Below are 15,177 nucleotides of genomic sequence, written 5' to 3'. Positions count from 1 at the left end.
GTTAAAATATTCACAGAAACATTGTTAATCCTTTACTGGTCCTTTAGGTGTCGCTGTTGCCATATTTGGAAACGTATCTTGTATTATAGCATTGATTGAATACTTTATTAGCAGTTTGCAAAGAAAGCACAGGAAAGTACAGTTCAATACAAGGTCTGCTAAGAGGATTTTAAACCCAAGAAAGCCTATGGCTTGTTTCTTTTTGGTTCCTTTGACCTCAATTTCGTAGAAACCTTGTAGAAACCTTGTAATAGAGAAACCCCGATACCAGAGCCATTCATTGAATGCCTCTGGTATCGGGGTTTCTTTTGGACTATAATGTAAACAGTGTTGCCATGTCCGCTTATTATAAGCGACTTTGTGCTTGTTTTTCGGTAAAGTTGCTTGTAAATATTGGTAGTTGTAATGGTTGCAGTTTTTTGGGCTTGTTTCTAAACAAATGTAAATCTTATTTGGGCTTGTTTCCATATGTTTAATTGTTATTTAAACCAGTGGTTTTCAAAAAAAATCATGTCATGGACCCCCCACATTAATTTTGTGCCAGCTCCCGCCTTTACCAGCTTTGTGTTGCTAGAATATTAAAAAAATATTCAAAATATAAGATTTACAAGCGTTGTGAGCTTGTAGATCGGCTATCTTGAAATAGCCGAAGCCAGTTTTAAAGTGTCACTTATTTTCGGCTTGTTTTCATAGACCCGGTTGCTTATTTCTCTCACAACATCTGGCAACACTGAATGTAAACAATGTAGGTGCTGCTGCTAGCAAACTAAACTACCATCGGTGTAGAGACGAATGAATGCAACCATGGCATAACATCGGCTTTACTCGGACGTGGTGGCATTATTAGACTGGTGTTTGTACTCTGTAAACAGTCTATTCTCATGACATTTCACAACACATTTGACAGCATTCGAGGTAAGTGATTTCCGCTGCAAAAGAGGAACCTGCATGCTAGCTGTTAACTTCAGGCCCATCTGACAGCAAACGTCTGTCAGCAGAAAAGTGAACTATTCACATGCAGCAAATAACACGGAAAACAAATACGAAAGTGATATCAGACCATTGTTGTGATTCTTGGTATGTAAAATGGAGCGTGCTTTGAGGTTAATCCGTAGTAAGTAAAAGTTTCAATACTGCGGGTAGAAAGTTTGGAATTCAAAATTTAATTAAGTAAAAGTACAAAATTATTGATATCAAAATGTACTTAAAGTAGCAAAAGTAGAAAACTAATTATGCATAATGTCCCCATTTCACAAGTTTTCAAATGTATAAAATGTATATATATTTTGAAAATAGCAGATTGTGCGTCGCGATGCACACATTGTGAGCTTGTAGATACGCTATTTTCAAATGGCCTAAATGTATATAGGGCCTAAATGGGTAATGTATGTTTTGTAATATATTTTTTTTAAAAGTACAATATTTACCTCTGAGATGTAGTGGGGTAGAAGTAAAAGTACTGAAAATTGCAAATACTCCAGTAAAGTGAAAAATCTGTCAAAATTGTACTTGAGTACAGTACTTGAATAAATGTACTTTATTACTTTACACCACTGGCCTTGGATCAAGACTATGTGTGTTATATAGTGTCTGACTTTTACTTTCGTATATGCAAATGTAAAAATCGATTAAATACATCTATGATAGTCTTGATCCAAGGCTAGTGTTTACCGATAACGAGTATAAATACTACTAGACTAGAGCAATATACTGTATGTCATAAGCACCGAAGGACCGAAGCGTTGTTACTGAACAATGGTTATTTTTGCCAGTTCCATACAGTGTGCCGGATAACTTTCTGTCGTGCCATTGATCGTGGTCACTCTCTGTTTTATAGCATTATACTGTAGCTTCTCACCATGACCAAAGACATTGTTGTTGGAGATGAACTACCAGACTGGGTGGGGGCCAAGGATTTCTACCAAAAGTATGACGCTAAAGAGGTGATTGGCAGGTGAGTCCAATATGACACACACACACACACACACACACACACACACACACACACACACACACACACACACACACACACACACACACACACACACACACACACACACACACACACACACACACACACTCACACACACACACCATCAATTTGATTATGTGTACATAATAAGCACATTGTGTGTTCCTTATTTTGATCTCTCTCAGGGGTGTAAGCAGTGTAGTGCGCAGGTGTGTGCATAAACAGACTGGACAGGAACTGGCAGTAAAGATTATTGAAATTACAGCCGAGAAGATGACAGTTCTGCAGTTGGAGGAGGTGAAAACCTCCACGCTGAAGGAGATCCAGGTCCTCGACATGGTGCAGGGACACCCCTCAATTAGTAAGCCGATTCTCTAGTCCATTGGGCCACATTTTAGTTTAAGGAGTGTAAAGCCCAGTCCACAGCAATGATTTGCAACGCAACAAGTTGCAACAGCTGCAACCATTGCAACAGAATCCCCAAACTGCACTGACCTGCAACAGGTCAATTCAGACCGCTGCAACTGGTTGCAAGTTGCAACTCGTGTTGCGAATCATTTGTGTTAGTCCGGTGGATTGTGACGAAAATCGTTCACTTTTTCATAAAAGCGTGAAACTTGGTAGACTTGTACAGTTTGGGGCCCTGAACATTTTCAGATATGGAGCCATTGCAATTGCCATTGCATTTTTTACTATTTTGAAAAACATTTTAAAATACCAATAGCCGATCTACAAGCTCACAATGTGTCGATGTAGATCGCCTAGTTCAACTATTTGAAAATGTTTTTCAAAATAGTAAAATATGGCTAATACGTTTAGGCATAAGGGGTAAGGCAAGCTAGGGCCCAGAGCATGCATGACACAACTGGTCCATTATGTTTCAAGGCAGCCATCATTGTCATCACCAATTTGCTTACTGGCCCCAGGTTTAAGCTGTGTTTCCCAAGTCCATGGCAAATATCTCTAAAACACTAAAATGTCCCAGTTTTCAACATTCACTACCAAATTGTCCCGTTAAAATAATACTTGTTTTGTGTGCTTACATAGATGTTTATCTTGTTCTAATCTATTCTGTTGAAAGGTGCAGTCACTAAGTGCTAAAATAATTGTCCCCCATCCCGATGAAACACCAGGTATAAAAAAAGAAATTGACATTGTAGTGAAAACAGTCAATCTGCAAGCTCACAGTCACATCAAGATGCATTATGAAGTTTGCGGTTATTATTGTGATTATTATTATGTGTGTATTTCCTGCTTATTTAGGATCTTATACCGGAGTGATAGGCTGAGTTATTTTCTATATTATATATATCAACTCCTAGAATATCTCTATTCTAGGAGTTGATACATGCTTATATGAAGGTTAATACTGCTTATTTGGAGTTATAAACTGAAGTTATAATCCGAAGGTACAAATATATACAAATTCTAAAAGCCACAGCACAGCAGTGGACTTTACACATGTCACTTAACCCATTAAGACCTGAAGCCGATTCTACATGTCTCCTAAATTCCAACAGTTTTCTGAAATACCTATGTTTCTATATCAGTGGTGCTCAATATTTTTCATGTCAAGGACCCCCACAATTATATGCATTTGGTCACGGATCCCCATCTCAAAATATTTTGTTCCAGGGACCCCCAGAAGCAAAGATTTGAGTTAAAAATGTTCGCTTTAAAAATATATATATTCAAAGATTTGCACACATTTTCACTATTTTTCAAAAATAGCAGATCTACAAGCTCATAGCGCGGCACTCTGTGCCGCGCTATGAGCTTGTAGATCTGCTATTTTTGAATAGCCAAATTGTAAAATAATGCTTTTTAGCTCAAATAAAAAAAAGACAGATGCGTTCTAGGTCTTAATGGGTTAAGTGTCACATGAGGGCATGTTGATTGATTAGGTCAGATGAGGAGCTGGGTGACAGTGGCTACTGTTTAGAACAGTGCTAAAGCCTGTGTTTCCACAGTTAAGATAATACACAAGTCACATGATTAGTCAACAGAAGGTTACACCTACATGGGTAGACCAAACCGATATAAATGGAGTGGATGCTCACTATCAGGACAAAGTGTTCTACGCATGTACCAGTGTTACTAGTTACCAGGGTGTTATTGCTGCGTTCGTAATTTTCCATTTCGAGCTCCGAGAGACTGACGGTAAGAATTGAGAGCATGTTTACACAACGATAATATATTTCTGATATGGTTTATAGTTTTGTGTGTATATTCCATGTCAGTAATTTGTTGTTACGTTGTTGTTTGTGTTTACTTTTTTAGGTTTATAACCTGACTCTTTACTTGACTAATGGCCTACTGGCTTACTGGCCATACTGGCCTAAAAGTATTAGAGTGTGTTGGTATTGTGTGTCAGTATAATAAAACCATCAAAGACAGGTCTGAGTTGTGTTCGGTAACTCGGTTGCTCAAATACCCTCTACAAGGGGAGATCTATTTATTTGCATTGCTTGTGTGACTGGCTAAATAATTGTACAATCACAATGTATTCATTTCTTTGTTTTTCCATTGTAATTTTGGTGTTGATAAATGATTCTATATACTGTTTTTATATTGTTTTATCTCATATGATTATAGCCTCTATAGTATATAGCCTATATCTGTTGCCAGAACCATTATAATAATTGTATGCTTTTCAAAAACAAAACAAAAACAGACTTAATTGGAAGGATTCACATTTAAACCTTTTTCAGTTAATGTAGCCACTGCCACCTTCCTGTGACTCCATTTGGGGTCCTAACCCACAGTTTGAGAACCTCTGTTTTAAATGGCATCACTGTAATCCTTAACCATCAAAACATAGATGTAGACATCACCTATTCTGTATTATCATGTTTTGTTTAGGAGATATGATGCAAAATACATAATTTGGTTATGGCGGAAAGTAAAATGGCTGCCAAGGCCACTGGTGAGTTTTTTGCGATGGCTCCATATCCAAAATTGTTCAGGGCCCCAAACTGTACAAGTGTACCAAGGTTCATACTTTTATGAAAAAGTGACAGATCTTCGGACAAAACCGCACAGGACTACCTCACAACATCACTGAATTGACCATTAACTATTCACCTGAACAGTTTATGATGTTGTACATGATATTATTGTAATCATTGACCATCAAAACATAGGTGTAGACATCACCTATTCTGTATTATCATGACACAAAATACATTATTTGGTAATGCGGAAAGTAAAATGGCCGCCATGGCCACCAGGGGGCGTTTTTGCTATGGCTCCATATCTGAAAATGTTCAGGGCCCCAAACTGTACAAGTCTACCAAGTTTCACGCTTTTATGAAAAAGTGAACGATTCACATAAAATGTTGTACCAATCCACCGGACTATGTGGACTGCTTAAGGAAGCACAAAATATGAATCTAACTCTGTCATCTGTGTCTCACCTTTAGTCACTCTTGTTGATTCCTACGAGTCGACAACCTTCATATTTTTGGTGTTTGACCTGTGAGTATGAAGAAAATTAGAAGTACGAATGTGCTTGTAATTGGCCTTTTAACAGTTTGTTGAGCCTATGTTTTTACTTACAACTCTACATATTTATTTTCAGCATGAGGAGAGGAGAGCTCTTTGACTACCTCACAGAAAAGGTTACTCTAAGCGAGAAGGAGACTAGGTGAGGTTCAAAACTGAAAACATTCAGCACTGCACTGAATGAGAAAAAGATCAGAAAATCATTATCTTGTTCGTTATCGCATCTTAATTTTTTAAAGTGACACATCATACAATTGCATGACTTAGGCTTTAGATTTACTTCTTTAATACTTGGCTGGCACTCATCTGGAATGAGCAACTGTACAACACATAAGCGTATGTAAATCCCCAATACCTGACTGTAGCTGGCTAATACTTGACTAGATTTGCTTCTCCCTCCACAGAAGTATGATGCGAGCTCTGCTGGAGGCAGTCCAGTACCTTCACTCCTTCAACATTGTCCACCGGGACCTGAAACCTGAGAACGTTCTCCTGGATGACCATGGACACATCAAATTGTCAGACTTTGGCTTCTCCGTCCAGATCGCGCGTGGGGAGAATCTCAGAGGTAAACTAACATGAAAAACAGAGCCGTGAATCAACATTTAGGCACATTTATTTGATTCACTCTCTAATTATGTGAAGCATCTGGTTTTCATTTGCATGTAGACTAAAGACAAACCTGTTTGTTTTGCTCTGTCTTTTATGTAAATAAATCAGAGCTTTGTGGGACCCCTGGCTATTTGGCCCCAGAAATACTGAAATGTTCAATGGATGAGATGCACTCGGGCTATGGGAAAGAGGTTGACCTGTAGGTTTTTATTTATTTATCCCCCTTTCTTTTGTCAATATAACAATAACATTTATCTCCACATTATTATCAATTGATTGTAGAGTCTATTCTATTGTATCCTTGCTCATAAATGACTTGTTTACCTGTTTTTTTTCCTTCCAGCTGGGCCTGCGGAGTGATACTGTTCACCTTACTGGCCGGCTCACCACCGTTCTGGCATCGCAAACAGATGCTGATGCTAAGGATGATAATGGAGGGTCGCTATCAGTTCAACTCACCGGAGTGGGATGACCGCTCAGACACTGTCAAAGACCTGGTGAGACGTCAATGTCCATATTCGCACGGTGGCCCTTTTGCTGACAAAAGGGCAAACCTCACCGCTCGTATTGTATAAGAGCAAAATTGCCACCATGTTGATATGGCCCAATCACGTTGAATTAAGTTTAGATGGCAGGCTTATGCCACCACCATAAACAAAATGAACATTTGAGTGACGGCATGGCTTTAAGGCATCTCTGAACTCACCTTATTCTTTCAAAGGTGCCCACTAATTGCAACACAAGCAGGCGCAAGTTATATTGCAGCTCTTGTGTCCTCAGAATGGTATACTTTATGTATCACACAGTTGGTGTTTATGTTTTGCACAATTGCGTCCCTTCCTTCTCAGATATCCAGGCTGTTGGTGGTGGACCCAGCTGCCCGTCTCTCTGCAGAACAAGCCTTGGCTCATGCCTTCTTCAGACAGTACCAAAAGGACGATGTGCGGCTCTTCACTCCCAGAAAGACATTTAGGGTGAGACACCATATTGACAGTTTCATTTTGGACCACTGATTCCATTTTTTATTGAAATATGTAATTGTATGTGAATTGTATGTGAATATGTAAACTGCAATTGGCCTCAAAATGAAAATTATGATATTATTTCACCATAGTAAGTACATAATGTACTTGCTAGAGTATAATAGGAAGTGTAATCCTGTTATTGAAGCAGGATTCCAAATGTAGCTACAGCTACATTTTGGAATCTGGAAACAGCTCCCATCTAGTACTTTGTCAACTAAATAGAATCAGTTTAAATTTGAAATGCCACTCTTTCGTTCTTCCCTGCCTTACACAGGTCCTAGTACTGAGTGTGCTAGCCTGCATTAGGATGTATAGCCGTTACCGCAGGGCACGCCCGCTGACCCGCGACGTCCTGGCCAGGGATCCATACTCCCACCGCAACATCCGCAAACTCATCGACGGTTGCGCTTTCCGTATCTACGGACACTGGGTCAAGAAAGGGGAGCGGCAGAACCGGGCCGCCCTCTTCCAGAACACAGCCAAGATCATGCTCCTGGGCCTGGAGGAATTTGAAACTTGAAAAGGTCAATTAGGGTTTTCCCTCTTTTATGCCATTGTATTGCGTTAAAGTTTGCATGTGTTGTTGTTTTGTATGAATGTGGGTCTTGTCAAGCCAATGTTTGTGTTTCCTGCTGATTGTACATGTAAAGAATCTAGGGACCGGAGACATTTGTATGCCTTAAGGTACACATTAATGTATTAATTTATTGATAACAGTGCATTCCTCAATATTGAATCTCATTGTTTGGATATACTGTAAATTGATGGGTCGAAACGTTGGATATTTTAAATGATTTAAAATGGAGAACAATGGTTACAGAAAAGTAAATTACTGTACCACTTTTACTTGTAACGCACAATTGCACAATCTGTTACTAACGCATAGTAAGTAGTGAATGCATTGATTAATCTAAGTGTATTGAGGTCTTTATTAACTATTGAGTATAATTTATAATTTGTATGGTTTTCCAAGCATGGTGTGACTACCGTTTATATACTATGCACTGTAAGCAATCATTTAATGAAAAATGACATGCACAAATATTAAAGGGGCCACACCATGAATTTCATTTTTTTTGGGGGGGGGGTATTTTTTGGGCTCCCCAGTGTCTCTTGTACCCCAAAAAATATTTTTTTTTAACATTCAGTCATTCATTCTCATTTCAGAGATTTTCAGAATGGGCGTGTCTGAACAGGCCATTTCAGAATGGCAATGCAAGTGACATCACTTGCATTGCCATTGCATTGATGCTGGCCAGACAGAATTGCTCAGTAGCCCCCCCCTGCCCAAGAGGACGTTTTGGTATTGCAGCTGAAAGTGCTGTATAAGCCAGAGACAATTGACTTGGGATGAGTATATCTGAGTGATGATTTCGGCTCAAACCTTTTGAAAAAGGTTTGAGGGACATACACCATATGATATTAAATATCAAATATTTTTTTTAAATTCATGGTGTAGATCCACAACAATAATAATCGTACATTGATTTCAATGCTTTAAGCCCAGCTAATAGTGCTTTTGTTAAAAGAGTTGGACAGATCATTTAGAATGAGTGTGGGGTGTCTGGTTCTATTTGGTTTACCCTGTCTCAAATTTTCCTTTCTCTTATCCCATCCAGTGAAGATAGTTTGTCAGTAAAATTATAGCAACCATAAACCTCCTCCAGGGGTGGTTTGAATTAGCAATTAAAGTAATTGCTTATTCAGATTTATACAAGATTTAAAATTACTGGTGCAACAGACCTGAATTTAACCATGTTGGTACAACCTACCCTATGTGTAGAATTATAATGTATGTGCTAGTGATCAGGATTTCTAGAGGCCAGCAATATGTTGGAGCCTAATTTGTTTCAATCAGAAGATGGGTCCAGGTCCGGAATATCAGCCCTCCATAAAGGTTCTAATGCCAGGCCCAGGGCTCTGTGTTTTGTGTAAAATAAAACAGTAGAGACTGGAAACCAGACCATTTGTGCCACTAGTGTTGTGCAAAATCTTATGAAGAGGCAAGATGATTTTTGCCATGAAACCCCACAAACCTTTAGATTTTAGTCCTTGACCTTGATATATACATGCAGATTTATAAAGCCAATCCCTGAGTTGTACAGTTCCTTGTAAAAGGAGGCAAAGGTTAAGTTCACACTCTTGGGATTGGTTAAAACAGTACAAACTTTAGATAAGATACTATATCAGATACATGTTCATTGGTATGGAGCCTCAGGGCCAGCAAATGGCTACGTATTGCGTAGTGGGAGTAAAAGGTCTGACTGGTTTCTGATAAATGAGAAAATATTTTTTTTTTTAACTTTTTTAACCGGCTGTTTTGAAAGAGAAACAGAATTGCTGCAACTGCATTGTAAAATAACGTCAACAGCAGCATACATTAATAATTCTATCGCTTCTCATAGGGCTGCACATTCATTATTTCAGATTGATGAGTACAGTGTGATGTTGCTCATAACAAATGTTCAGTTTCTGACCCGAGGATTCTGTGGGAGGCAATGAATGGTCACTGCCTCCCACAGAATCCCTTGGTCAGAAACCGAACATCTATTGAACATCAGAAATTCACTGAATTTAATCTCAAACTGAGCGTTACTGTATGTTTCATCGCAAGGCAGCAAGGAATTAAAACACCATCAAATGTGTTTGTGATCACACCATGTTACTGGTACTGTATATACAGGTAGAAACTGTTTTGAGCATTTTGAAATGGATCTCTCAACGCAAAGAGAACCTTATCTTGTCTGGTCGATAAAGAAAAGAGTAATCTTTAACAGAAGGGTTCATTAAGCACCAGATGTCAATCTTAACTCTGTGGACTGCTCACTGATGTAACTTTACTAACTGATGTAATATTACTAAACTCTGCACCTGGAACCAGACCAAACCTGAGTTCCAAATGAATCAGCATTAATTAACAGTAATTGATTTTAAGGGATACCTGTCAATTCCAATGGACCTGTGCATTATTGAAATGTTATTGGTGTGAAAGTCTTCCCATTGACCTTGCGAATGTTTTTGTCATTTCTTCTGTCTTCATAATACCTCAATCTGATAGTGTGCTCACTATTATACATGGTGACATTCCTGAACAGGGAATCCATTTAGGGAAACTGTGAAAAGTGAAAAAGAGCAATTCCTTTCAAAGTCAGCCTTTTCATTTTGACCTGTGTTTTTGGTACAGAGGGTTGCAACATGTATTATTGAAACCAATAGCATTCTGTATTCAACCCTGTGTGTCATTCACTAACTGCTAAGTTTTCTACTTTTCCTGAAGGAACAATAACTACATTGTACTAAAGTACAATAACTGTACACATATCTATAATATAATGCCAAGTTTTATTAATGATAATAAAACAAATATTGGACTATCTGTTTTTTGGTGGTTAGTTGATTGACGTTGTACGTCGTAAATACATCTTGCAATAGACGCTGAAAAACAAAACACCCAGACTTTCATACGACCAGTGAATAAGCTCTATGTTTTGGTACCCACTACATTTTGCCCTGGATGCTGGGCTGCAATGAAGCCAAGGCGCTGTTGAGCTGATCTGCACTCTCTTTGAGACGCTCCTCTAGTTGGCCAGACACACGCACCAACTCTTCTCTGACTTCCTGCTGTATCATTGCCCTCAGCTCTGATTTGGATCCTGATAGTCAAAAAACAAGCAAGTTATAAACAAGTGGTTTTGATGTGCACAAGTAACAGCGGAATTGTTTTTTTTTATTTAGAGTGAGTCATGACTGTACCTGGTGTGGTGGCTTCTACATCCAGGCCTGTGGTCGATGGCGCCTGTGTTTCAATACCCTGGTCTTTATCTCGTAATTCTTCTGATTCTTTTTCCATGTCTGAGAACAAAGAAAATAAGTCTTCCTTAGCCATGTAACCACTTAAACCCTATATTAGTTGACCGGAGAGTTCCTTCACCGAAAATAGCCAATATACAAGATGTGTTGAGCTTGTAGATTTCTTTTTTGATTTTTGCCAAATGTTCACCACAGATTATAGACGGAACAGTTCAGCTCTCGATGCGTTGTGCGCTTGTAGATTTGTTATTTTTGCCATTCCTGATTTTTTTTTTAAACATTTGAGAAATGTTTTCTTTCGCCTGACATGTCCAAAATAGGGATGCCAGGATGAAAAGGTTCTTCAAGTACTGAGAATTTTTCGTTTCTAAATAAACACCAATCTTTGCTTGACAATGACAAATTATAGTGACAATGCCCACATAACAGTAATGATAATACCTGGAACAGCTGTGTCCTCCAAGACAGTGTCTTCCTCCTCTAGCATCCCAGAGTATGTCAAGGACAGATCAAGTAGTACCTTAGCCGAAGAAATAGAGAGAAAAGAGCTTCTAGTGGGTTTACCGGAAACCCAATCATTGACAAAAATAGCCGATATACAAGCTCACAGCGCCTTGCAAAGCAACACATTGTGAGCTTGTATATCTGCTATTTTTGCTGAATGTTGACCCCATAATAGGGACGCTAGTGTTCATCTGGTTATACCCCTGATGATCTTTCACCAGGGGTTTAACCACATCTACACTAGCGTCCCTATTCTGGGGACCCTACAGTCAGTGAGTCTGTGTCATTACTCTCACTGCACATTGACAAGGAAGTCTAGTGACAAAATAATTCAAAACAATATGTAAAGCTAAAATCATTTTAAAAAGTTTAGGCTGCACCACTACAACAGGATTGTTCTTTGATATGGGGTCATACAGTACCTGCGGAGTGAAAATATATTTATAGAGGTTGTAGTGTCTGATATAGGTGCTGTGGATGTACTTCAGGATTTGGGTCACCTCGGCAGAGTTGAAAAGGTTGATGCTAAAAGGAGGCCGCTGTAGAGGACAGGACAGAGAAACAAGACTTCACCCACCAAAATGACAACAAAGAGACTATTATTATATAGAAAGGATATTATAGATTGAAAATGCTTTACACACACCCTGACTGAATGACAGAGCAGAAGCTCGCTGCAGAATTCAAAACACTGTTCCATGTTGCTGAGTGAAGTTTCTGTTGGATGAAAAACAATTAAAAACATAGCAATATAGCAACCTAGAAGTGTCTAACCATAAGTACAGGAAGTACAGGGCCACAGCATGTTCCTGTATGCTGGATAACACGTAGCCCTGAACTGCTTGTACTTCCGGTTAGGCACTTTTGGCAGTAGTTCTTTTCCAGGCTCATAGTGAGATGGAGATAAAACTGGAAATTAGGTTAGGATTTGCTAAGCTAAAATAGTTGACGGATATCATAGTATCCATAATAATATCCATAGTAATATCCATAGTAGTTTGTAAAATTTGGCTGAGACCATTAGTCAAGTGTCATAAGATCAGTAGTCAAGTGTCATACAAGGGTTCCCTATACACTCATTGCATGCACACGCTGCATACATTGGTTATATAACAAAGGGACAACAATGTTTTGGTCATGAAATTGAATTAACGTTTGGAGAAAAAGTCCATGCTGTTCAGAGAAATTCTATCCCAGTCAAAAGATGTTCTGTATATATATATGACATACCAACTACAAATACAGCAGTCTACCTAGAAATTACAGTAGTAGCCTAAAGTATCTGTCCCTTCCTAGTTGTTTTATTCAGCATTGTTGATAAAAAACAACCATTATTAGGTATTATATCATCTCTATCTATAGCAGTGAAATCACCAAATCACACCTGTGTTGGCCTGGTGCATACACTTGACGATAGACAGGAGGGCAGACGTTTGTTCTCTGTTGAATGTGCTCTCTCTGCAGAACAGGACAGTCTGGACATACAGCTCCAAGAGAACTCCCCTCCTTGGCTCAGGAATGTCAATATGAAACACTCTGCATAAAGCACTAAAGCAGAGGCGAGTGAGAGAACACTAAAACGCACAGTATGCATGCACACATTTAGGTATGAATGAATATTTTATTTCCGTGTCAGGACAATTGCTTGACTCATCCCACATGGGATTATCAGACACATCAATTAAAACAAAATCCTTCCAGTGTGTTACCCGACCAGAAACTCATAATACAACCTGATTATAAACAAGAGTATATACAGTACCTAAATTCATACAGACCTGCACATAGAATATATAAAAATAAAAATAAGTGAAAGTTCAGGTCACCCTTCTCCTCCTATCCCACTATAAAGATATTCTGAAAATGTGTCATCAATCAATAAAAGTACACAAACCTCTCCAAATCAGGAATCGACTGTATTTGGTCAATCTCCTGCATGTCATGGTAGCTCACATCTGCCCTAAAGACCACAACAGAATGCATTTATAGTTCATTTTTTTTTACATACTGTGTAATGTTGTGAGAAACCTGCCAGTAAAGCTGATAGAAACAGATCCTAGTTTGTCTTAACATCTTTTCAATTAATGCATGTTAAATAACAAAGAAGGAACACATACAAACAGCATTTGAAAATTCAGTTACTGTACAAATACAACTGTTATGATTCTCACCACAGCAACACTTTGGGTTTCAGAGGGTGTGGTACCTGTATAATTAAAAACAATGCTTTTAATAGCAATTATGTCAGATATGACTTAACTAGCAGACAAGTTAGCTGGCCAATAGCTATAGCAAAAGCCACATTAGCAGTCAGAATGAACTCCTTCAAAGCACTCTTGTACCTTTACATTGACATCCATTTGTTTTCTTGTTAAAGTTTACGTTGCAAAATGCAAGTAGCTCCATTAATTCTGACATAACACACCAATGAAAATGTGCTGTTAAAAATGATACGATTGCCTTCAGGTTTTTGGCTGCAACAGTGCAGGCTACAGCTTACTATGCAGCCCAGCCTGCCTCGATCATTTTCTGTTTACTATGACCTAACCTGTATCCTAGCAACAACCTTACCCCCCTCTTCCATTGTCCTAGAGCAGTGGTTCTCAACCTGTGGTTCGGGACCCCCAGAGGGGTCCCCTCATGATCGGGGGCAGATGACAGTGAAGTGACAAAAGAAAGAAAGAAAGAAAATAAATGAAAAAAGACCATTACTGCTTCAAAAGTAAATAATAAACCTACTATAATAACAAATATTGGCCAAATTGTCAAATTATAAAAGAAAGAAGCAAACACAAGCTCACAACGGCTCGTGAGCTTGTAGATCGCTATTTTCAAAATTGTTATTATCTGTGGGACCGACTCAAAATAAATGTAATGGCTCAACTCCTACAATTCCAAGTGCTTGTCGGTGAGGGGGGTCCCCAGTTCAAATATGATTATTTTGGGGGGTTACCAGAGAGAATCGATTGTAACGATCCGTGTACCTTCCTTTGATTTCCCAATTCATTCGAGCCTTTCCATGCAATTCTATTTTTCTGTTTTCTAACTTTTTTTTGTAAGCCATTACATTTGAACGTAATCGAAGTTCTACAGTACATGGATCCTGAATTCAAATAGTTTAACAAAATCCTTAAATTTGTTTGTTCATCTAGTAGAGCTACAGTATAAGCACATTGATAATTCTATGTTAATCTTTCTCTGAACATATACAAAGTTATACATTATTTCTGCTTTTCTAGTAATGTCAGCCCAATGAGGACTCCAGTCCAGACAGAACCAGTCTCTCATATAGTAGGCTACAGTTAGTTCTGGGCCATAACAGAGGCTGCAGACAGGGCCTGAAATGACTGGAAAAAGTCATTTGTGGACACATTGGACACAAGCTGGGTAATAATCAACCCTATAGCTGTATGTGAGGGTGCTAAATATTCGGGGGAATAAAATAAAAAACACCCTGTAGGTGACACAAATAGGCTACTAATGTGCATCAGAGAACAAATGTAACATGAAAGGTGTTGTGGCCTGTTGGTCCTATATCCTTCATTTATTTCTTGTTGTTGACACTGGTCAGCTTTGTCGCTAGCGTCTGGCCATTGTGCACAAGCTGAGCAGTGGAGTTTAAGAACATTATCCTCTTTTAATCCACTCAGCCTTCTGCCACATGCAGGTGGATAGAGTATGTCAGATGGGTATGGAATGCAAGAATGCAACACACGGTTAATATTTACAGGATAAAGGTATTTCTAATTT

General features: G+C 38.7%; 2 protein-coding genes across 3 annotated transcripts; one reads left to right on the top strand and one right to left on the bottom strand.

Moving 5' to 3' along the window:
* Window positions 1-735: 735 nt before the first annotated feature.
* phkg2 (phosphorylase kinase, gamma 2 (testis)) lies at window positions 736-10,440 on the top strand. Of its 2 annotated transcripts, none has more exons than XR_013934907.1 (11): window positions 736-915; window positions 1,838-1,954; window positions 2,158-2,333; window positions 5,395-5,449; window positions 5,553-5,618; window positions 5,881-6,044; window positions 6,197-6,287; window positions 6,432-6,585; window positions 6,937-7,062; window positions 7,388-10,191; window positions 10,222-10,440. XR_013934907.1 is itself a non-coding variant. In XM_080456247.1 (11 exons), the coding sequence occupies exons 2-10, from the start codon at window positions 1,860-1,862 to the stop codon at window positions 7,631-7,633; spliced, it is 1,173 nt and encodes a 390-aa protein (XP_080312373.1). In that variant the 5' UTR covers window positions 736-915; window positions 1,838-1,859; the 3' UTR covers window positions 7,634-7,637; window positions 8,281-8,411. The 2 variants fall into 2 exon arrangements, 1 of the variants encoding a protein (XP_080312373.1); XM_080456247.1 differs by lacking the exon at window positions 10,222-10,440 and having other exon boundaries at window positions 7,388-7,637; window positions 8,281-8,411.
* A 151-nt stretch (window positions 10,441-10,591) lies between these two features.
* On the bottom strand, window positions 10,592-14,434 carry cfap119 (cilia and flagella associated protein 119; the record flags this gene model as incomplete). Its single annotated transcript, XM_080455680.1, has 8 exons — window positions 10,592-10,766; window positions 10,867-10,965; window positions 11,365-11,443; window positions 11,850-11,966; window positions 12,074-12,144; window positions 12,812-12,975; window positions 13,322-13,387; window positions 14,412-14,434. The coding sequence occupies 8 exons, from the start codon at window positions 14,432-14,434 to the stop codon at window positions 10,612-10,614; spliced, it is 774 nt and encodes a 257-aa protein (XP_080311806.1). The 3' UTR covers window positions 10,592-10,611.
* Window positions 14,435-15,177: the final 743 nt, after the last annotated feature.

The sequence above is a fragment of the Gymnoscopelus braueri genome, assembly GCF_963280865.1.
Source record: "Gymnoscopelus braueri genome assembly, chromosome: 17".
Lineage (NCBI taxonomy): Eukaryota > Metazoa > Chordata > Actinopteri > Myctophiformes > Myctophidae > Gymnoscopelus > Gymnoscopelus braueri.
This window is presented reverse-complemented; position numbering and strand designations above follow the sequence as displayed.